Here is a 23,310-nt window from a genome sequence, read left to right as displayed (position 1 = left end):
GAATTTATTTGATTACCAATATGTACTTTATAGGCTTTTATACTTTAATTTACTTTATAGACTTGATATGCTACAACCATATAAAACTTGCACGCGTTTTGCTCTGGCTTCCGCTTGTTCGCGTAGCACACTCATGTTTCTGAGAAAAGTGATTCCAAAGTGAATCTTTACTCACTGAAACAGTTTCACCACATTGTTGTTCTTGCTGTACATTCTTGTCATCTATACGTTTGATAAGAATAATACACTTGTATGATTTATCAGTTTCCTTTGTGAAATACTTTGTGAATTCCATTTCGGCCAATTTGTGTAACAGTCTTGATAATTGTACAGATGAATTCTGGGTAGATTTGGGCACGCCTCAGAATTGTAGTGTGAGCGGTATCGGAGCGAAATTGGAGCGAGACAAAGCGACCGCTCCAGCCTTAATTAAAAAACCGCTCCGCGCTCTGACCAAATTCTGCCCGCTCCGCTCCTCGCTCACGCTCCGCTCCGCTCACATGCTCTGACCCCAATCAATCAAGAACACCGAATACCTAGTATGGGTGTGTTGGTAGCTGGGAGTGAGCAAATATGTGGACTGTCTGGAGGTCCCTGAGGACTGGCGAGGGAAACACTACAGCGTTCAAGTGAGTTTTTACCAAGTCTTCTGTAAAGACACCAGCTCTTCAGAGCTACAGCATATTCATAGTTTTGCCCCTGAATTATGCATCTGCATAATGAATAACTTCACCTACACTGATTAACTGCACTTTTAAGACTTAAAAGCTTATATATACAGCTCTGGAAAAAATTGAGACCACAGCGCATTTTTTGTTTCACTCATTTCTCAATTTATGGGTGTATGTCTATGTACTGTAGCCTGGTTCTTCTCTGTCTCATTAATGAAGGGCTTCTTCCTTGCTTTATGGGACTTCAGTCCTGCTTCTAGGAGCGTGATATGAAGTCTCCTAGCAGTGAACTTCACACTTGATGTTATCCTCGGATTCATGAGAAACTGTTGGATAAGGTAACAGTCATCTCTGGCATTAGAAAGTCACTTCCACCCTCTGCCTGGCTGGTTTTTTGGTCATTCCCATTGTTTAGTATACTGTAGTCTTAGAAATTCTGAGCCTGGAAGCAGCCTGCTGTGCAGTATAGCCTTCTGCCAGTATTAAACTAGGATTTAACAATGCAGATGTAAAAAAGAAAAAAAGATGGAGTGGTCTCTCAATTTTTTTCCAGAGCTGTGTATGTAATGTTACACTCTTCAAGTACACAACAGAAACGATGTATCCCCTCACTTCCCAGACCACAAAGGTGCAGTCAGCTGGTTACAACAATTTGAGGCAATAGTATATGAGGACTACAGTCATTAAAAATGGAGCTTTACCAATCCAGAATGGCTTTCTTCCACTGAAATCCCACAGCCAGTCCATATCCTGCTCTGACAGCACACTGACGAGACTCCCATTGTAGCTACAGAATTAAGGAATTAAGAAAAATGGGTAATAGGCAAGGATTGACACAACTGGTCCGCAAGTACGCATTCACCTTTAAAAGTAACGAGCGGAAATCGATTGTTTTAACAGTGTGAATGCGTACGTATTTTATGTGCATTTGCGCTGATATGACAAAAAATTATTATGCATTTTAACCTTTATATGCTAAGTTGTACTTCATTTGTGGCATAGAGGTTAAAATGCATGATAATTTCTTGTCATATCGCCGCTAATGCACATAAAATACGTGCGCATTCACGCTGTTACAACAATCGATTGCCGCACGTATCGCTTTTAAAGGTGAATGCAAACTTGCGGGCCAGTTATGTCCATCCCTGGAAATGGGTAATAAGTCATAGCCACAGTTGCCTGATGTTTGTCAGTGTGGATCCAGATGACAGCCAGTCCATACTTACGCCTCCTTGCAGGTTCTGGCAGCCAAAGCCCAGGTCAGCCTGGGGCCTTTGCTCAGGATATAGCAGCGAGCGCTGTGGTACGTCCACCCCTGGGGACACTTCTGAGCATCGATGGCCTGTGTAATGGTGAAAGGAGACCGTCATGGTGACACAAGTACGACTGTGCACAAAGCCATGAGCTTTCTTGAACTTGTGCTTGAACGTGTTTCTTCTTGTCGCATAGTCAGTCAATCTCGTGCCAGCTACTGGTTTGTTCCATACAGTGACATAATGATTAAGAAACTAGACTTTTGACTGATGTGTTTTCGGTGTATGTATCAGGGTCCGAGCTGCAGTCCTGCTTTCGAACCCTCGCAAGCCAGCTCCCCTGAACAGACTTTGGGAGACATGCATCTCTGCAGTCTAATAAGCACTAAGCCAGGTCGGAGCGTAGGAGTCCACCTGGTGCGAGGGAGTCCAGGGTCTCCAGGCGGCGCCGTCACAGCGCCACAGTGCATTGGAGCTCTGGTTGAAGTGCAGGAGCCCTGTCAGCTCCATGGTGCAGGTTCTGGGAGAGTGGTACTGTGGGACATCCTGTCGTGAGGGAGACCCTCGTGACTGAAAGCTGCGTCACACTCAAGCTTTAAGAATTTAGACGATTAAACTGTATGTTGTTGGTAATTACTTAAAAAAACAAGCAATTGTCTAATAACAGTATAACATGCGGCCGTTACCGATTTGAGTTTAGTGGCTTTACTATCTGAAGTCAGGGCCTTGCTTCTTTCCAAGGAATCGGGGATGGCTGTCTGCTGCCCCCTGCTGGCTACCATCACCTTGGCATTCCTCCCCACTTGGGAGGGAGAAGAGTGGTCCTCCACTCGCAATGACATGATCCCATGGTACTAGAGAAACATGGAGAAGCAAGAGGCGGTGAGGTAGCTTCTCATGTGATTGCTAAGCAAACATCAGCACTGTCCACTTTATACACAGGACAGCCAATAGAGATTTTCTTACTGTGAAAACGGTGTCAGATCCATTCTTGTGCGATGAAACGGGCCGAACCTGTGCATTAAACATTACATCATGAATGGCTTTTCCATGTGACCATTTTTTTCCCCCCAAGTTTATCGTACTGAAAAATGTATAATGGTCAGTACGCTTTACGACACTGTATGAAGGTGTCAAACAGAGACCCACTGTTTTTCCATTGTCCACAGGCCTCAGTCTCTTGCCAGATGACTTATACTGCATGTCTCCATGTGTCCAGACGATGGGCAGGGTCTCCAGCTGGATGGCCCCATGGCGCGGAGGGGTTAGCCGTGAGCTAGATTTGGTGCCTGGTGAAGGCTGGCTGTACCTACACTGGCCTGCAGGGGGCATGAGGAATACACAGGGCTCAGATGTATGGAACTGCGGAGCATACATACATACATGGATACATATTAACATTCAACCACTGACCTGAGACTTTCATTCACAGTTACTGGTATTTTAAATCAGATTTGACACTGTTTACTAAGAATGCTACTATTTTTTGAATACTTTCTTCGAAGCAGTTCAGGTTAAGCACCACGGGTCCCTGTCCTGGAATGATAAATGGACTTTAGCTTTTAACCACTATGCTGACTCACCAGGTGTGGAGAGGTGGGCGGGTTCTCACCTATCCCGGAATCGATGATCGTCACAAGTGCACTGGTGTTGCAGCCGAGGACAGCGCCCTCTGGTGAAGCCAAAGACACCTCAAACGTCTCGTCCTCTTCCTCCAGCTGGTCCTGAGTGATCTCCAAACGCCAGGTCCTGCTGGTCACACCTGAGGGCAGAGAGGTCAGGGAGTTTATCCTCTACAAAGCAGTGATGGCCAAATGACACCTCATGAACCATTTGAGGTATTTTTTGACCCCAATAGATGGCGCTCTTGGCTTACTTTTAGTCATGCTTTGAGCTGTTGGTTTTTTTTTTTTTTTAATAGACATCACAGCCTAGTGGGGCCAAAAAACACCGCAAATAGTCCATGCAGCGTCACTTCATTTCTATCACTACTACTTAGCATTTATATACCTGGATACCATTTAGTCACATCATAGCAGAACAAATTTTACATAAGAAATGATTAAATGGGAAACCTTTATAGTGGTTGAAATGCTTAGATTATAATTTTTTTCATTGTTCAACTAAAAGTATTAATGTACCAGGATCAAACTGAAGTAAACTTGATGGACTTAGGGTGAAATCCTTCCCTCTGGAGGCTGTGATCTCTTTGACCTGAAATAGACAAACAAATCAAACATGAATACAATACATCACCGACATAACAGCCTTTAAAAGCTGTCCCTGATCTCCAGGGTCCAAATGCAAAGATGCAGAGACTGTGTGGGCAGAAGAGCCTGGTACCTTGATAGTCACATAGGACGACTCAGCAGTATTGCCACTCCTGAGCACGGTAAGCAGCAGCAGGTCCTCCTCCTCACATACCCTGTACTCAGCTTGGGAGAGCTCCAAACTTGCCCAGCGGAACTCGAACCTACAGGAGCAAGGTATTGATGGCTAATGATGAACCATTTAGTTTATTTTCTGACACCACTAGATGGTGCTCTCTGTTCAAAAAAGGGCTCAAAGCATGCAAAGTAAGCCAAGAGCACCATCTAGTGGGGTAAGAAAATACAGCCAATGGTTCATGAAGCTTCATTTGGCCATCACTAGAGCCAAGGTTTTTTGAGGGGGAGGGGTCACATGACCCTTGTGTGTGTGGAAAACCATAAGCTGTCAAAAAAAGAGACTGGAACAGTTATAAAAGAAAGACTTGGAATGGCAGAGGCAAAGGCAGAAGGTGAATGATCAGCGTTGTGCAATCAGGCAAGTATTGTCGGGAAGTGTGCTATGCAGAAAATCTGAATTGAATAAAGACAAACAGCGATGAGACAAACTGAGAGAGACTAACTGTCAGAAGAGAACCTTACGTGTGGGTTGGGTTGGCATTCCCCAGGGGATCTGACACCTTAAACTCCAGGCTGTCCGACAAGGCGCTGCTTGCGGGGTTGATGACATACAGGATGTTCCTCCTATTCAGGTCCCTCTGGGTGAAACGCTGGCGGATAAACTGGCCTTTGGAGTAGACAGGAAGTGCATGCTCACACACAGTCGTGTCCAAGAATAACTATAACTTCAGTTACAGTTTCCTGAAAAACATACAGCTGCTGAATGAAACAGTCAATCCTTCTGTGACCTTTTGTCCTGGTTGATTCTGTAGCTGGTTAAATTACTGTAAGAGAGCATATAAAGTTTCACCACCCAGCAAGATGCCCTCACCATGCCCTACCACTGACACACAGTCTGTGGCGATTTTAGTAAATACTGAATATTATATTACAGCACATTAAGTATTATTTACTAACAAGCCATTCCCAATTCAGCACAAACACAAAGACAAAAAAAAACACATGAGCCTTCCTAAACTAGCCATTGCATAATGAAACTGAATGAAACATGCTTTGATTCCACCCAATGCCCTCTCGCCCAGGCCTCACCTGAAGTAACGTTCTCCAGGTAACCAAAATGAGGCGGTCGAAGCACCTGGAAGACAAGCTGCTCGCTGTGGCAGTCGGTGCCCTGCGCTTTCAGCTCTCGCGACGACACAAAGATACCGTAACGGCCATCCTTCAGCACTTCCGCCCTCCAAGCCACCTTTAAATGCACCAGCCGTGGGGCTGGAATGCCCAGGGGCTCCACCTAGGGGCAAAGCGATGATCAGCACCAGTATGCAAACCCACATCCCAGCCTGAAACGTTCTCACACCCTAATTAGTATGTAGGGTATTAAGACTCTAATTTAACAGACTTCCTTTAGTGGCACTCTTCAAAAAAGGGCATAAAGCATGCCCTGAAGCAAACCAAGAGCACCGTCTTATAAACGCTTATATGGAAATCTGTTAATTACTGTAGCCTGGAGAGCATCAGTGCATTATTTTATAACTGTCACAGATTCTGTGATAACAAGGCTGATGTTAAGGACCAGTGCATGTGCTGTAATATAGGCCTGGTTGTTGTCAGTCCGCTGACAGTAAATCACTATGTATGGCCTGACGGCAGCCTGATAGCCTCACCTGGATGGTGAAGAAGACAGGCTCAGTCTGGAGCTTCCCCCCCATCAGGAAACCACGGTGGCTGCTATCAAGGGCAGTGAAGCTGAAGCGGTCGATCTGGGCAGGGCCCCCGCCATGCCTATAGGCCAGCTGAAGGTCCAGCAGGTTCTGTTGAGTGAAGTTGCCCTCGAGAAATGGAGCCCCCCGCAGGAGCAGCTGCCCATACTGAGGTGGCTGCACCAGCACAAAGAAGAGTCTAGATGGGGGGGTATCGGGGTCAGACAGGCTCAGGACGTCAGGGGACAGCACCATGGTGGTGCCTTGTGGCACCTGCAGGCCACTGTTATGGAGGATTGAGGGCAGCTCCCGGTCCACTGTGTCAATAGCGATGTCCAGAACACCTCCGCGGGTGGATTGCCCATTGCTGACCACAAACCTGTCAGAGAGAAAGGCAGCACTGGCCTTAAACATGCATGAGAAGACACCACTCCAACTCCACCCAATTAAAACTCAAAAATCCAGAAGGTCCCGCCTACCGCAGCGTCTCCTGGGGTGATACAGCGCTGTTATCGTGGATATAGCACACCAGGTTGGCGGCCACGTCCATCTGGCTGAAGGAGGTGATAGCCATGCCTGGGTGGTGGATGTACTCCACATGACCATGGTCGGGCGGAGTGGTCACCACATAGAGGAGCTCCTCTGGACGGTCTGTGCCATCCAGGGCCAGGAGGACTTCGGTGGTCAGCACCACACGCTCGCCCCGTCGGGCCTGAACGGGCTTGACAAACACGGCGATGTCTCCTGGGAAATCAGAGTGACATCGTTGGTGTGGTGTGATCCGATCTCAGCGAGATGCGTTAGAAATCACCCCCCAGGGCATGTGGCGATTTGCAATATGCTCAGTGAGGAAACAGTTTAAAAGGGTTGCATACTCAAAAAAGCCACACATATGGGTAATTGAATCAAATCTGAGACAAGCCTGAAAAACTTATACCCACCCATTTTCTATGCCTGCTAGCCCTATGCACAGTCATGGGGGTCCAGAGCCTATCTTGGGAATAATGGGGGCAAGGCAGGGCGTAACCCAGGACAGGGGCACCAACCTGTCATAGGGCACACTCACACATACATTCACACCTATGGGCAATACAGCATGTTTTTGATCTTAGGGGGGGAACCTGGAGTACCCTGAGGAAACAACAAGACAGACTGGAACCCCGGTCCCAGAGGTGTAAAGTGACAGTGCTAACCATTGCGCCACCAGCTTGATAAACTTTATTTACGAATGTAACTCAGCCTTGGCATGCATATTCTCATTACATATGCTTAAAGGTGGCACATTCGGCTTTTGGGGAACCTGGTATCCATGAATCACCAGGAAGGCCTGCACTGACAGGCTGGTGCACCCAGCCCCTGAGTTGACCCCGCCACGCTAACCTTTCTCCATCGTCTTCACCGAGATGCGGAAGTGCTGCACAGGCGAGCGGTTCGCCCCATCCTGCAGATGGAAGATGAACGCATCCTCTCTCTGGAGCCCAGTGGACCCAGTGTGGAGGTATCTCAGCAGGTTGCTGTCCAGGTCCTCCTGGGAGCAATTCTCCCCGGCACTGAGCGATACCCAGTGCAGGCCCATCTGTGCAATGACAGAGGTCCTGGTGAGCACCAGAACAGCCACTAAACACATATGGGCCATTGCTTTTATTATGTGTCATGTCAGGTCTCTTCTCTGAGCCACCTAACCCCATGGCTTACATTCATATCTTCCGGCACTCGTTACTTTAATATCTTAGACTATGGCTGCCATTTGGTTGTTTGTTTACAGTGCATTGTTTATATTTATATACTTATGCCCTTTCATACTGTGCTCTTATGTTGTGTGTATAGTCTGATCGTGTCTATAACTGCTACTGTAAAATCATATTTTCCCTTTGTGAAAGTTTCCCTAAGTTCATCTTAAAAATCTTGCTCATTTAAGTGTGAGTTTGTATAACATGAGATCGGTTGAGGGTCTTTGCTCTGTAGGTTGTGCTCTGTCTGATTTACATTCAGGGAAGGGAATGGAGGGGGCTAATGCCTACCTTCATCTGCAGCAGGCCTTCTGTGGGCAGGCTCTCAAACACATACAGGACATCCCGGGCAGGTGTGTCATCGTCCCACGCAGCGAGGACCACGCCGGAAATCAGCCTGGACTCTCCCATATCTACCTCTATGCCAGTGTTCCTACAGAGGCAAAAAGCGCACAGCCTGCATTTCTCTTTCACGCTCAGCATGTGTTTCTCTTTCACTCTTAGCCCCCAGCCTGTGATTCTCTTTCACTCTTAGCCCCCAGCCTGTGATTCTCTTTCACTCTTAGCCCCCAGCCTGTGTTTCTCTTTCACTCTTAGCCCTCAGCCTGTGTTTCTCTTTCACTCTTAGCCCTCAACCTGTGTTTCTCTTTCACTCTTAGCCCTCAACCTGTGTTTCTCTTTCACTCTTAGCCCGCAGCCTGTTTCTCTTTCACTCTTAGCCCGCAGCCTGTTTCTCTTTCACTCTTAGCCCTCAGCCTGTGTTTCTCTTTCACTCTTAGCCCCCAGCCTGTGTTTCTCTTTCACTCTTAGCCCCCAGCCTGTGTTTCTCTTTCACTCTTAGCCCCCCAGCCCATGTTTCTCTTTCACAGTCTGTTCTTCTCTTTCATTCCCAGCCTGTGTTTCTCTTTCATTCTCAATCAGCAGCCTGTGTTTTTTTTTTAAAAAATTTTTTAATAAAGAGGGATTTCAATGGCGCCTTCTACAGGCCAGCGTGTACAGGTTTCTCAGACACCGGGCAAAGATGGTACCGTATAATGTGGGGAAGCTCATCGTTGATGGGCAAGACCGTCACCTCCACACGCTTCCTGAGCTGGTGCTTCCCATCGGTCAACTGAATGGTAAAACCGTCGACTGTGGTTTCAGAGTCATCATGCGCGTATGTGATCGTCATCCCTGGTTGGGGAAATGAGACTAGTTTTCTAGTGGATTTATATATGTACCAATAAGCTCACAGGACTACATACACTGACATTAGTCTGATCGGTAGGGAAATAACACTGATATACACATAGTAACACAAGCACAAGACAATTGTAGTTCCTATAGCAACAAGTAGAGCATTGTGCTAACAATGCAAATCCCATAGAACACTTACAAATTGTAACACTTCCCTCTACTGTGAATTGCCTTGGCTAAACATGCCAGATAAATTAGTGAAGGTACATTTTCAATCCATGCTAGAAAACTGAAAAATACTGTACTGTGCTGGGTAATCACATTCAGCATGACTGGTGCTGAATCAGAGTGATTCACAGACTGTAGCCGGTAGGTCGTACCATTCCGTAGCTCATCCATGGTGAAGTCATGCATCGCGGTCCCTGTGTTAGCCGTGAGGGCCCCATGCAGGGGCTGTTCAATGATGCTGAAGGACAGGCGGTCCCGCGGGACATCCAAGTCTACTGCATCGAGGATGGTTGGGTCCAAACCTTTCGAGTGGCCCTCACCTACCTCAAAGGGAGCATCAGCCATCTGTTCTTTAATAACTATTGTCCTCTCTGGGCTGCATACTTCACAGATTGGTGCCTCTGATCCTGACCTACCAAGCAGCTAAAGGCCCATTATCTGTCGGAATAGACTCTCCCATACAGTTCCCATTCAGAGTTTTACTTACACAAAAATGCTCTGCGAGCAGAACAAAGAAAGAATGGTTCAGAGAGATAACCAATTAGATTGTAGAGAAGGTGGTTCCAACCAGTCAGATGTCTTGGTTCCGCCTCCTCAATTTGCTTGGACCCACCTCCCCTACAATCTGATTGGTTATCTCTCTGAACCAATCATTTTTCATTCTGTCTTCAGAACATTTTTGTGTAAGTAAAACTCCCATGAGCCCCTTTACACCTCTGCTGAATTGTTTTGCTAGAAGCAGTACAGGACTGTGAAGTCCTTGGGCCACAGCTGGCAGTCATCAAAGGTGTGAAAGTTACAACACTTTACAATATTTCTCACATGTGCTGCTGGATAATCCATTTCTAGCAAACAGTACAACTGTGGTTCTGCTCCAGCTTACCGTGATGTTCCTGGTGAGGAAGTCCGGGACCTCATCATTGGTGGGTCTGATGATGATGTAGAATGGGGTGTCAGAGGATTGGCGTATCCCATCCGACACACGAACCATGAACTGATCTGCTGTTGGCTCTGTCCTCTGGTGTCTGGACTGCACGTAGTTAACATGGCCATTTTTCACATCACCATAGGTGAAGGTGGCTGTTGGACAAAGAGTTGTGCTGGGCAGTTCACATTTTTATTGTTGTTGTTCACTATTATTTGCATTTTACTGAGGCCATATAAATGACACACCTGGCTAAAGGGTACGACAGCAGAACTCTTGGAACAAGAACCTGAGGCTTTTCTTCCAGGTACTTCACTACTATTCTACCTGCTGATTTTTCCGTAACCCCGGTGATGCCAAGTGCTGTGAATGGCACACTCACCGATGCTGATTCCCATATTACTTTTTTCAAACCCAGGGCTGGGCAAGATATTCTCAATATAGCCAAACTGCGGAGGAGAGACCAAAATGAACTCCAGCTCTTCCAGCGGGGTGTCTACGTCAGATACCCTTAGGTGGGCCACCGTGATAGATGCAGAGGCTCCCTCGTCCACCACAAACACCTCACCTGAAAGGGAGAGTTCATATTTCACATGGACTGGGTAATGGCACAGCAGAAGGCAGAGGTAGGCCCAGAAAGTACAAATCCAGTTCATGATTTTGTTTCAACCAACTAGTTGAGTATACTGTAAGTGTCACCGTCACAAAGTACTCAAATGGTTGGCTGAAACAAAATCTTGGTCTGGATTTTTACTTTCTGGACCTGAACTATCCACCTCTTGTAGAAGGATATCTGAAATCCGTGATTTATGTCTGTATAAATGTATGATTTATGTCTGTATAAAATACACAGATTAACACACCGCACAATTGTAAGACGCAACCATGATCTGTTACAGTTCTACACCAGCTGTCTCCAAATTTGTGTTCAGTGAGAGCTACTTCTACAAAGGAAATAATCTGGGGAGCAAGGTGTTCGATATGTAAATTATATCAACCGGAGGATGAAGGTAAAATTAATTTGAGTCCACTTTGTCATAACAGCACGGCACTGATTATAAAAGACAAAAGTGAAGTTCCTTGTAGTGCTACAACGTACATGTGTATAAACAAAATAAAAACAGACAAAAAAAAAAAATTCACATAATTAATAAGATTTCTAGAAAATTTTGATGTATACTACTCATTCGCACCCTGCAAGCCACTCGTAGCTTAGGGGCAACGTGCTGGCAATCACTGTTCTACACAGAGCCACAAAGGCACACAGGGTAGAAGAGAAGAAAGTCACTGTCACCAGTAATGAGAGAGGGGGCTTGGTTGTCCACAGGAAACACAGTGACGTTCATGTCATAGATAGGCAGGGCCTTCTGGAGCCGAGCAGCAGGGCTCAGGGGAGAAGGCTGCCCATCAGAGGTGCATGCTGGGAAGTTCTCTGCCTCTTCATCTGAGATGACGAATGTGATGATGTCATAGCGTGGAGTAAATCCAATCTCCGCTCCTGAGAAGTACGTGAAATTAGCATCCATATCCAACAAAGTAAACATCATCAAGGTTAATAGCCCAACCAGAAATCTGGATAAAACCCTTCCCTGAATACTACACTCAATCTCAAAATCCCAAAAAAACGAAAGCATCCAAAGTACAGTAAATTATCTGCATATTCATTGCAGCAGACTAAGGAAAACTTGTGCCAATATGGTGTCATCATGTGCCCCTACCTGTGTGCTTGTAGGTGATGAACCCAGAGATTAAGTCTGCCTGGATGAACCTGTCAACCACCACGCCGTTTTTACGCACAACCCCATGATACGGTTGGCGGGCGATCATGTAGGACAGTCTGCTGTCATTGGTGTCTCTGTCTGTGGCATACAGGTACTCTGTGGTGATAACCACTTCCTGTCCCTCTGCACAGTCCAACACAAGCCTCAAGCCCGGTGCAAGGACCGGAACCTCGTCATTGACCAGCGCCACCTATGGATGGCATGAAGAAAAGTTCCAGAGAATAAAAACGTGGAACGGTCAGAATTAACTCCCAGATCTTAGTACTGAAGTAAAATGACTCATCGGTTAGTTATCTAGACAAGGAATAACAGATTAGTCAGTTTGTGACCCTGACTCACCTCCACCTGCAATACAAATTCGGCAACATTGATGCCATCAGAAGCTGTTAAATAAATGCTGTCCTGGACTGTCTCAGAGCCATCATGATGGTACCTATGAGGGTTAAGCAAAGCACAGCCAGTACTATGATAAGGTTGCTATGGGAAAGGATTAAACATAATGGTTCATTAGAGTAAAGAAAGACATTATAAGTAAATGATTTGCATCTCAATATTAACAGGTTATGCTCTTGTAAATGCAATTTATAAATGCAATCTCATTTTTTTCAGTGTCCAGTTTCCAGTAAAATTAGGCACAAACGGACCTCAACATCAAAACTGGGTTCATATAAACAGCTTCTGAATTCTGTAAATATTTTCTGTGAAAATTCAAGAGTGAAGAAATTAGATTTACATCTCCATGCTAGTTGTAATTATCCAGACCTGTCAATTGCTGTCTATTGATGGGGGTTAAACTAGGCAGTGTTTGATTGCATGTGATTATCCCACCTCCTATGGGAATTAGTATTATTTTTATGATGATGAAAGCTATTACCTGATTTGGTAAGGATTTCAAAATAAAACATTTGCAATAACTGAACTGGTAGAGGGATCCCTGTACTACATACAAATCAAGCATGAGGTGGCACTGAGAAACTGAGGCAGAGGCAGAATGTGTCTAACCTAACTTTTAGGCTGGTCAGGTCGCTCAAGGCGAACGCCTGCCCTGGATCCACGGGGAACCCGTCCAGGTGGAGTCGTCCATGCTGGGGCCCTGCCCTCAGCTCCACTCTCAATGCTTCCTCCGCCGTGTCCGGATCAGTCAGCCACAGGTGGTCCGAGTCCATTGGGCATTCCCCGCCCTCCTCCACCGTCAGCGGGTTCATGTGGACCTGAGAAAACAAGGTCGGGGGGGGGGCGGTTTCATGAAGGGCTTAGGAAACAACCGGCGGCTTGCATCAATGAATCAGCGGCGGTCAATGGATCACACAGCGTCGGTACCTGAGGTGGCTGGTTGTCCACAGGCAGCACGGTAACGTTAAAACAGATACCGATGAGTGTGCTGCCCTGCTGATTGGTCACGGAAAGCACAAACTGGATTGGCTGGGGGTGGATCCCGATCTCCTGAAGGGGGGGCATATAGGCCACCTTCATGTAGTTGACTGCATGCTGGGAAAGCAGAAGCCAGCTGGGTTAGGTGTCACATGGTACTCCAGGTAGAAAGTTGATGTCAAGGGTAGACTGGTAACAAAAAGCAGCCTGGGAATTTACCACTGATTGGGGGCGGGTCCCCTTGGTGCATTTTGCCAATCATGATCAACCGGTTGGCCACCAATGAAATAAAGCATCATCTTCTGCGATAGGCCGAGGGGTAGAACACCCCTGGCATACAGACCATACAAAGACCGGCCCTGAAATCATCGGCCAATCATCGCCAAAATTCCTGATGGCCAGTTGTTATTACCCCAAGCATTACTCACTTGTGTGAAAAGTCGTAAAACTGGTGCACTGGGGTCTTTGGTAAATTTGGGGATGCTGTCCACTAGGAACAACCTCCCGGCATCTCCTCTCCTGGCCAACACAAAGAGAACAAGAACATTCTAAGCTTTTCATGAAGGAGCATTCATCCAGTTTGAGCAGCTGAGCCAATATTTAGCAGCTGTTGGACAAAGTAGTCCATGGGCTGTATGCTTAGCTTCAGCAGGATTCTGTCCTATGTGTCGATTTGCAGCTTACCCATGAATGGAGCTGAAGAAGGGTGGCGTGGTGACGGTGTATGTCAACTCACTGTCGGGTGACTCTGGGTCAACGAAATGGAGTTGCTTCTTAGTTATGTGGACTACCTCCATCTCTTTGACAACTATGTGTCGTGTCACCCCAGGTACCTCCTTTGGAAGTTGGTCATGCACCGGAGTAATATGCACCACAATAACCTGTGCAAATCATCAGTGGAGAGAAGGTGAGACCACTAATGGACCAAAACAGTAAAGCGGAAATCCAATCTGGAGCTGGTATGACAGCCGGGCTTGGGCTGTCCCAGCTCAGGTGCAGAATAAAAACAAAAACACGAGAGCATACCTGATGTTCTGAGAGATTCGGAGGATCGTGGAAATCTGAGAGCACTACCTCAAAGGAGTCATCAAAGATCTCATTCCCCAGGTGGCGGTAGTATATTACAGAGTGGAAAAGGTCTCTCTGGAGGAAATGGCTGACAGGGTAACCTAAAAAGAGAAGCAGGGAATTTTGGGATTGTCTCTGGTGAAAAAGAGTGCACTCTTAACTGCAAGCATCTACTCCAGAAACATTAAGATCTTGAACCTACATGATCATGATTTAATGCATTCTTTTAAGTCAACTTAAGCAGATGGATGATCATGAGGCAGCCTTCAGAGAGAGGGGCTCACCTGTCTCTCTGGGGCCTGGTATCTTCATGAGCACTCCTGCCTGCGGTGGGCGGGTGACATTGAATAGGATGTAGTCGTCGCTGGAGTCCATATCAGAGGCTTGCAGCACAGACCCTTGCAGCAGGGCGATCTGGCCTTCTGCAAGTTCCAGCACCATGTTGGTGATGAGGAAGGGCGGGCTGTCATCCTTTGGCAGGATGTTGATGGGGAACTTATGCCGTGTCTGGTGGTGGCCATCGGTGATTCGGAAGACCACGAAGTCTTTGGTGGTGTCGCTGTCATCGTGGTGATAGCGTACCACGCCTGCCTGAATGTCACTCACGGTGAACATGAAGCCCTTACCACCTAGATGTTGCATGCAACCCAGGAGACCAGGGATAAAAAAGGTTAAGAAATGAAGCACTGTTCTAATCAAATATCTAGCTTCTCTTACCAATTAGTTCTGACACCATTCCAAGAATTACAGAAGCACCACGATGACTTTCATGAATTCTGTATATGACAACATATAAGATGCTAATTGAAATGGTACTCTTTCAACTTGTCAATATATAACATGTAGACTCTTGAATAATACTTAGACCCATATCATTTTACCTCTAACGGTAAGTCTTCCGTGTTGTAGCCCATCCACAGTGATGATGCGTACCAACTTCAGGTTGTCATTGTCTACGATCTGCAGCTGCTCCCATGTGATTGGACGGGACTGGCCTTCCAGCAGACTCAAGCCTATAAGGACCAGTGAGGTTGCCATGAAGACTGCGCTCCAAGCCAGCCTGACTGGTCAACGTTATAACCCTGTGTGAAGATGCAGTCCTTACCCATGTTCCACGACACACGGGGCGCGTTGGTGTCAGCTGTCCTGACAGACACATGAACCATGAAAGGGGCGCTTTTGGCAAAAAAGTAGTCGTGGACGTCAAACTCCACCTGCCAGAAAAGATAAGTCATCAATATCATGCTTGTAAAGGGCGGCATCATGATGACAGGAGGAAGGCTACCTCATCTCAAGACTGAAGCATATCTGCAAACTTATGCTTATTTAAATGAATCTTACTTATGTTAAGATACACATTTTCATGTTTTCAAAACATTCCCATGTTTCTACAGCATTCTTAGGGACATCTGAGACGGAAACATTTTTTCAGATGGTCTCTACCTCGTAGTTACGACGTTGGGTGTGGCTGGAATTGGGAGGCTGGTAAGCGATGAGCATGTCATGGAGGTCTGCCCAGGTGAAGGAGATGATGGGTTTGGTATGGTCAGACAGGTGGGTGATGAAGCCTTCTTGGGGTGGCTTGGTGATATTGAAGACTAGTAGGGACCTGGGGGACTCTGCATCTTCAGCATCCACAGCAGCAGTGCTAAAGGGGGTGAGGATGAATTGGTCCACCTCCAGGATGAACGTGGGCATGAAGGCCGGCTTAGGAGGTTGGTTTGGGATGCCATTCTTGATCCGTACCGGAATCCAGGCACGCTCAGACTGGGCATTCAGAGCAATTTCAAAATCAATCAATGATTCACTGGGTTTATATTCAATATTCAGTTTTTTATCACAGATTTGGTAAATACTATTTTCTTATTGGTCCAGAGGTGTCACATGGGTGTTGATAATGATGATTTAATCGCACAGGTAGTTCCGGCAGCCTAATATTAATGTGCACTAATTTCAATCCATATTGAAATACCTTTACGATGTGTGACATTTTACTCATAAACACGCAGTCATACTTTTTAGCATAATTATCCTTGTTTTTCATAACGCAAACACCTTAACTTATATAGATGAGGCTTTTAGCTATTTTCACAGCTAGGTCATTTATAGAAGTGATCAGGCTTGAGAGTAACTGTGACCCCACTCATTCTTTGCATCACAAGTTCAGTTCATTCACCACACTGCATCCTGATGCCTACAGTGAAGTAATCGATCTGAAATTCAGAAGTGGAAAGTTCGGGTCAGAAAGTACAAATGCAGACCAAGATTCTGTTTCAACCAGCCAGTCGAATATAAAGTCAAAGTCACAAAGTACTTAACTGGCTGGTTGAAACACAACCTTGGTCTGCATTTGTTCTTTCTGGACCTGACTTTTCCACCTCTATCCAAATTCAAATAAAATTTAAAGCATTTGTATGCAAAAATGTGATCCAGAAGGAGAAGGCACCTTGTATATGCTCCTACTCCTTGTATCTCTGAGATCCAGTCGTATGGCGATGTAATCAATATCTGGAGATGGTGGATCTGTGTGCTGGTATTTCAGCCCCATCACCAGGAATTCCTCACAAGGCACCTTGATGAACTGTACCAGTTTCATTCCATTGAGGCATGCAGACTCCTTGCACATTGCTCTGGCCTTGTTAACTGCAAGAAAATGGTCATAGGGTTAATGACAGCAAGAGGCAAACTGTTCAAATTTATTCAACGTATTTCTGACAGATCTAGAGGAATGAAGGTCTCCTCTGATGAGTCTGATGAGTGTTCTGCTTCTCTTTGCCCTAAAGCAGTGTTTCTCAATCCGGTCCTCAGGGACATACAGTCAGTCCATGTTTTTGCTCCCTCTGAGCTCCCTGCCAGACAGTTCACATTTTTGCTCCCTCCCAGCTCCCTACATGGACTGTCTGTGGATCCCTGAGGACCGGATTGGGACACACTGCCCTAAAGGATAGCAGGACATACTCAGCTGTTGCTCTGAGGGCAGAAAGCTCTGTGGTTCATCTCCACGAGGCACAACTTCCTCAGGTTCGCCAGTGACCAGCTGGCCATGGGCAGGAAGGTGTGCTTCTTGCGTGGCTACTTGCACAGTACACTCCAGGTTGGATCGCCGCTCGTAGTGGAAAGACACCGCATTGCCATCCAGCTTGTCCGATAGGCTGTAGAACTCAGGTACCTCCAGAGACTTAGGGCCAAGGTGGATGATGCTGCAATCGGGTTCCAGGACCTCAACACGCAGAAAGAACACCTCAGTGTAGGTCTCTGTCTCTGTGAACCTGAACACACACCAGATTCTTCACTCAACACGCAGCAAACATAAATATGCTGAGAAAGCATTACCAGAATCCCCCCAAAAAAATATTTAAGAATTTCTTTAAAAACACAAGATTTTGAGAAGTCTCAGTTATGTTTTTGTTCATTTTGAGTTTTTTTAAAACCAATGCCAAGCACAGGTGAGGTGAAGAGAGGAAATAATATCGATGTGCAGTCCACCTCTGAATGTACCGAGCATTTGCAGAAGGCAGCTGAAAGGCACCAGCTATGAGAGAGCTCTGCATTCGAGATAAAGATGCTGAAGCTCTAATTGCAGACAGTGGATTCCAGCTGCAGAAGTGGCACTCGCATGATTAATAACCATCCAAATCTGTATACCTGAACAGCCGAAGCATCACTTTGTCTTCTTTTAGGATGGGACAGCCGTTATGGACATATTTCACCTCGTCCGCGTGAAAGTAGCAGTCAAAGACCTTAGGACGGTAGGGACAACATACATCAAACCACATTTACCCACAGAGCCAGTGGATAGTTCAGGTCCAGAAAGTAAAAATCCAGACCAAAATTTTGTGTCAAACAACCAGCTTGGTCTGACTTTTTACTTTCTGGACCTGAACTCTCTAACTCAATGCATAGAACAACTTTCTGTTTGTAAGTGTCAGATAATGTTTTTATTTCATATACTTCAGGGAGGGTGGATGAATTCCTTGAAGTTAGGAAAGAATGCTCAACCCATGCCAGCTGTCACGATGAAATGAAAGGGATCCCAGTGGTCTTGCTTTTTTTTCGTGTTTTTCTCTTAGTTTGTCCTTTTTCTCTTCCCCCGTTTAATTACATGACAATCAAGGCCACTAGATGTCAGAATGAATGTCAGGGGAAACCACATCTAAGACTGCAGCTTGGCTTGAGAATTTTTAATTTAGTCATTTTTTTCTTCCCTTACATGCCAGCCTATGGTGGTGACTGGCCTTGTCAATGGATGCCAAATATTTCAAACCCAAAAAGAAAACCGATTTTAATACAATACAGACCTTTCGGATTTAAGAAAACATGATATTATATATGTCACAAAGTTATAAGAATAACAAAAGGTCACAGACCTCTTGATGCAACAAAACCTTTCAACTAATTCATGTTTTGGGTATCTGGATTAATTCATCTAAACAATAGCTGAACTGAAGATATACAATCAAATGATATGCCAGAAGCCCTTGTGGCACTGGAGGGCATTCCCTATGAACTGCTGTTTATTATTTGGGTATGCATGGCAAAAGTTAAGACAGAGGCTGTAACATTTGTAAAATCACCAAAACCTCCATTCATTAATAAGCATTAAAAATGGGGCGCCTGGCCCTTTAAATAGCAATGACTGACACATATAAAGCTAGAAAATGCTGAATGGAGGATGCAGACCCACCTGAGGTGTGAGCACACCCACTCGCTGTGTAATGGGCTCGTTGAGGACCACCTCCACCTTGCAGGCGTCCCTGTCTTGGGGGGCACTGAAACGCAGGTCTTCCTCCTCCAGGTAAGCTGTCTGGCCGCGCTTCACCTTCAAACCCCGGTTCACTGTCACCAGTGAGTCCCGGCCCCTGTCGGCCATGCCACTCAGAACTGTCACCGCAATCATTATTATCATGGGTGGGGACAGCTGGAATGCCAACCCCATTGCTTGTGTTAGTCAGGAGGGACCTTGCCCACCCGAGGTAGCACTGTATGCCTGTCCGTTTGTTGACCAGCGGGGACAATGTCCCCCCCCCCCCGCGTAAGCAGCACTCAGACAGTTATGGGCCAGCAGTCTCTCGGCCGTCCAGAGGCGTGAGATGACATGTGTGTTACTGGTGTCCTGCTGATTGTAGGTAATTCTGGAGTGATTCAGATTACTGCACTTTATAGGTATTGTTCATGTTAACTCTTCCCTGAGAAGAAAAAAACAGAAATGGAAGAACATGTAGAATTCTATATTACTAAATCAGACAAATCAGGCGACAACAATCGAAAGACCAGAATTTGAATTGTTTATACAGAAGACAGAATATTAAGAAACATTACACAGAATAAAAAGTTTCAAAATGATGCCAAAGATTAAAGACAATCATTCGTCTCCTCTGAATTACTCAATTAGAATTTTTTTCTGGCAGAAACGCGGCTGTACTCTGCCAGTCTTAGAGTCCTCCATGGGAAACATCTACCAATATGGGCCAATCCACATTATCTAAAGCCGCCCCCAATCTCTTAGTATGGATGGTGCAGCAGTAAACCCAGACTGCTTTGGGCTTGTGCCACCATGCCTAGCAGTTCTGGTATCAAAAACAGAAAATGTCTGAGGTGGGGAAGTTATGGATCTTCTGCAACACCTCCGCTTCTAAGCAAGCCCAGAATAGACTTATAAACACAGCTGAGAAGGAGTGGAGGGGGGAAACAGAGGAGATATTACTCTGATATGAAATTAACAGAAATATGAGTAAAGTGTCAAGGGAAGCTGAGAAGATACTCCAAAACCTCCACAGCTTAGCACTGTAATCTGAGCAAACACAGAGATATACTCTATCGTGGTGACCCAAGTCAATAGTGAGCCAGGCTTGTACTCTGAAATAGTATTAATGACCAGCATTATCCAACGCAGCCCAACAATCTCACAGCACATGCATTTAAGATTACATTACATTTATTTGGCTTTTGTCCAAAGCAATGGACAAGTGAGAAGGCAGGGTCAGCCAACTGGGGCTGGATCTTCCTCAAGGACCCAACAGTGAAATCAGACGCAGGATTTGAACCAGTACAGTAAGTATCCAAACAGACACGCGGAGTCCTAATCTTCAGAGCCACACGCTCAAGATTTCACAGGCCTAAGCCTGGCCTTTGCAGGGGAGATTGGGTCCTGAAAGATGACCTACGACCTCATGCAATTAAAAAGATCTAAAGCAGCAGGTTAGTCATGGGAGGGGCATGACGACTTTGTTGACATGGCCAGTTCGAAATGACACTTACAAGAGCAACTGATGATGCCATTGTTGGGCTGTTGATATAGGGGCAAAAATGTTCACAAAGAAACCACACGCCCGGTGTCACATGCAACACAGATCACACCACACACACTGTCTAACAGATGCATGCAAACTTCCTCCAGAAATAAACAAGTACTTGCCATCCAGAATCTAACAAAATGGCAGCACTGACTGAGGTGCTTGTAGCAAAAGGCAGAGAAATGGAGGTGAATAACCCAGCTGGAAGCTGGCTGGCTGAGGAGGAGTGCTCCTGAACCCCGGGGAGGGGGATGGAGGGCGTAGTGTAAAGTAACAGAGGGACAGCGGCAATCCCAAAATGGTGTCAGATGGGTGACGTTCAGCAGAGCACCAACCCGTACCAAGGCACACATGCAAGCCTGCACTCACACACATATACAACTGAATATACTACTCATTCTTTACATTCCTTACAAACATACGTCATACAGACTTGACATCCTCGTAAGAAACAAATCCTGAATTACAGGACTTTAAGCTATAATGCATAAAAAGGCCCGACATCTGAAGCGGGGGTCCCCAATTCCCGTCGTGGAGGGCCAGTCTACAACACAATTTACACATTTCCTTGCACAAACACACCTACTAAACGTGGAAATTAGCTGAGTACGATGTGTTCCAGCAGGGAAACTTGCAAACTGTGGGACAGACTGGCCCTCCAGGACCGGAACTGGGGAACGCTGATCTAAAATTTACAGTTTTTTTTATTAGCAGTGTTTCTCAATCCAGTCCTCAGGGAGCCACAAACAGGGAGCTCAGAAGGAGCAAGAACATGGACCGGCTGTGGGTTCCCGAAGACTGAATGGGGAAACACTGGTTTGCTTTATCAAGCAAACAAACTTGAAAAAGCAGCAGTATTAACCTAGGCTCTAGGCAGCAGAGCAGAATGGGGACCACTGAAAAACACAGTGCACTAAATAAACGATTATCTTGAAATGTCAATACACCACAGTTTTTGCATATCACTGCCAAAAGTGTGCTCTGGTTTTTAACAAGCAGAAACAAAAGTGATAAATAACCCTGGCTGGGCCAGCCTCAGGTCATATTCATCCAGAATAACTCACTGGTCATTTTTAGCAGAGCTCCCACATCCGGCCCTTAATTGTAACCTTTCAGAATAATGCCCCCCAGGCAAGCTTTGCTGTCGGCTGTCAAAGTCTGTGAAAACCACTCTGCTGTCAGTGGGCCCGGTGATTCTACTAGTGACCCAGAATTCTCTGGACAGGCTGGGCTTGCGAGCTGCAGAATACCAAATGAGCCCTTGCAGTTACAGATGACTGTTATTGACTATGGGGGCCTGGCACCATAGATTAAGGGAAAGAAATACTGTTGATATTCTAATTGTACCCACAAAGTTTGGCATCGTCTACTATTGTTATACTAGTCCAACTGAGAGTTTGGCAAGCACTATATAAGTCGCCATCGAAAGGGACTTCAGCACAGAAAAGTAAAACTCTAAAGTGCTGTGAAAGTGTGTAGAAATAGTTCAGTGTCAGGGAGACCAGTCTCCTACAAATCAGTAGATGCGTAGAAGCAAATGACTTTGTGTTGAGTTTGAGAATTTTAGAACTTCTGAGCCACCTGGTTAAGCAGAATCATAGATGTTCTTCTGAGATGTGGCCTTATCCAATTACAATTTCATTCAGAGGGCCCAAACACCAGGTTAAGTTTAATATGTAACATTAAATGGTCAGCACTGATAGGGAGTGAACTTACTGAAGCAAAAAAAAAAAACCTGTACCAAGATCAAAAAAGAAGCCAGTCATTCCATAACTCCTGTATCTGTGAAGCCCTTTGAATGCAATGGGTGAATACTGTCACAAAGACACTTCATATGTAAGCAATCATGTTAATTTTCTTTTGCTATTTTTCATGAGAAGCCATCAATCTTACTTTTCTTAATATGTCAAGTCTAAATGCAACGTCAAGGCCTAAAGAGACAAACTATTATAAGACAACTGTTTCCAGAGAATGTATCTCAATCTTGGAATCAGAAAAGTGCTTGTTATAACAAGACTTTGATACAATTGTACAATACGTTTGAATGACAAGAAAATTAGACAAAAAATTCTGTCTTCTCTTAAATGTTTGCTTCTGTATGGCATCCTTCCATCTATGAGATATTTCAATACTTGAATATTCTGAAGCTGATACACATTAAGCATGTGATCAGTGGCTTGTGTTTCCGACGATGGCAGGCCGGGCCTCATATTGCTATAACTGCTGCCTCTCACACTAATAGCCAAAGTCTGTAAACGGTTCTCAGATGGCATGATGCAGGATGCAAGTGTTAGACTTTTCTGCCATTCCACTTGACTTCCAGCAGAGAATATCGATCATGCAGTTAGTCTTGGCTTTGCTTCCTGAAAAGCAAAGGTTCAGATTCAGTTCCAGAAAGTAAAAATCCAATCCAAGATTTCATTCCAACCAACCAGTTGAGTATAAAGAGTTACAATTACAGAGTATTCAACTGGTTGGTTGTAACAAAATCTTGGTCTGGATTTTTACTTTCTGGACCCGAACTATCCACTTCTGCTGATAAGCTATAATGAATAATTAAATACCCATTCCGCTCTGCTGCTTAGAGTCTAGGTTAATTTTGCCGACTCAGTAAGCCTTTTTAAATTTGTTTGCTTAATGCTAATAGCAGTGTTTCCCAATCCTTGGGGACCCACAGCAGGTCCACATTTTTCTATACATTTTTGGGAGGGAGCAAAAACATGGACT

General features: G+C 45.5%; 1 protein-coding gene across 2 annotated transcripts in view; it reads right to left on the bottom strand.

The window, feature by feature from the left end:
• Positions 1-23,310, bottom strand: part of frem1a (Fras1 related extracellular matrix 1a) — a 31,147-nt gene that overhangs the window by 2,301 nt on the left and 5,536 nt on the right. Inside the window, exons 2-36 of one of the 2 annotated variants that reach the window (XM_023820929.2) lie at positions 18,975-19,476; positions 17,936-18,030; positions 17,249-17,559; positions 16,737-16,933; positions 15,734-16,057; positions 15,396-15,504; positions 15,172-15,303; positions 14,575-14,919; positions 14,249-14,391; positions 13,907-14,103; positions 13,651-13,741; positions 13,172-13,339; positions 12,854-13,062; positions 12,191-12,284; positions 11,789-12,041; positions 11,365-11,568; positions 10,453-10,638; positions 10,029-10,225; positions 9,298-9,469; positions 8,770-8,914; positions 8,033-8,174; positions 7,392-7,587; positions 6,491-6,755; positions 5,976-6,390; positions 5,401-5,602; positions 4,834-4,978; positions 4,268-4,397; positions 4,066-4,138; positions 3,537-3,686; positions 3,074-3,243; positions 2,891-2,938; positions 2,611-2,778; positions 2,339-2,470; positions 1,898-2,013; positions 1,373-1,458 (exon numbers count right to left, since the gene is read on the bottom strand). In XM_023820929.2, coding sequence (XP_023676697.2) covers positions 1,373-1,458; positions 1,898-2,013; positions 2,339-2,470; positions 2,611-2,778; positions 2,891-2,938; positions 3,074-3,243; positions 3,537-3,686; positions 4,066-4,138; positions 4,268-4,397; positions 4,834-4,978; positions 5,401-5,602; positions 5,976-6,390; positions 6,491-6,755; positions 7,392-7,587; positions 8,033-8,174; positions 8,770-8,914; positions 9,298-9,469; positions 10,029-10,225; positions 10,453-10,638; positions 11,365-11,568; positions 11,789-12,041; positions 12,191-12,284; positions 12,854-13,062; positions 13,172-13,339; positions 13,651-13,741; positions 13,907-14,103; positions 14,249-14,391; positions 14,575-14,919; positions 15,172-15,303; positions 15,396-15,504; positions 15,734-16,057; positions 16,737-16,933; positions 17,249-17,559; positions 17,936-18,030; positions 18,975-19,226 — 6,262 coding nt within the window. In that variant the 5' untranslated portion in view covers positions 19,227-19,476. Of the gene's footprint in view, positions 1-1,372; positions 1,459-1,897; positions 2,014-2,338; positions 2,471-2,610; positions 2,779-2,890; positions 2,939-3,073; positions 3,244-3,536; positions 3,687-4,065; positions 4,139-4,267; positions 4,398-4,833; positions 4,979-5,400; positions 5,603-5,975; positions 6,391-6,490; positions 6,756-7,391; positions 7,588-8,032; positions 8,175-8,769; positions 8,915-9,297; positions 9,470-10,028; positions 10,226-10,452; positions 10,639-11,364; positions 11,569-11,788; positions 12,042-12,190; positions 12,285-12,853; positions 13,063-13,171; positions 13,340-13,650; positions 13,742-13,906; positions 14,104-14,248; positions 14,392-14,574; positions 14,920-15,171; positions 15,304-15,395; positions 15,505-15,733; positions 16,058-16,736; positions 16,934-17,248; positions 17,560-17,935; positions 18,031-18,974; positions 19,477-23,310 lie in introns of those variants that run through there. The other variant, XR_011981813.1, reaches the window with a different exon arrangement.

Source organism: Paramormyrops kingsleyae, chromosome 12 (genome assembly GCF_048594095.1).
Source record: "Paramormyrops kingsleyae isolate MSU_618 chromosome 12, PKINGS_0.4, whole genome shotgun sequence".
Lineage (NCBI taxonomy): Eukaryota > Metazoa > Chordata > Actinopteri > Osteoglossiformes > Mormyridae > Paramormyrops > Paramormyrops kingsleyae.
The sequence above is the reverse complement of the archived record's forward strand: the minus strand, read 5'-3'. Positions and strand labels throughout refer to the sequence as shown.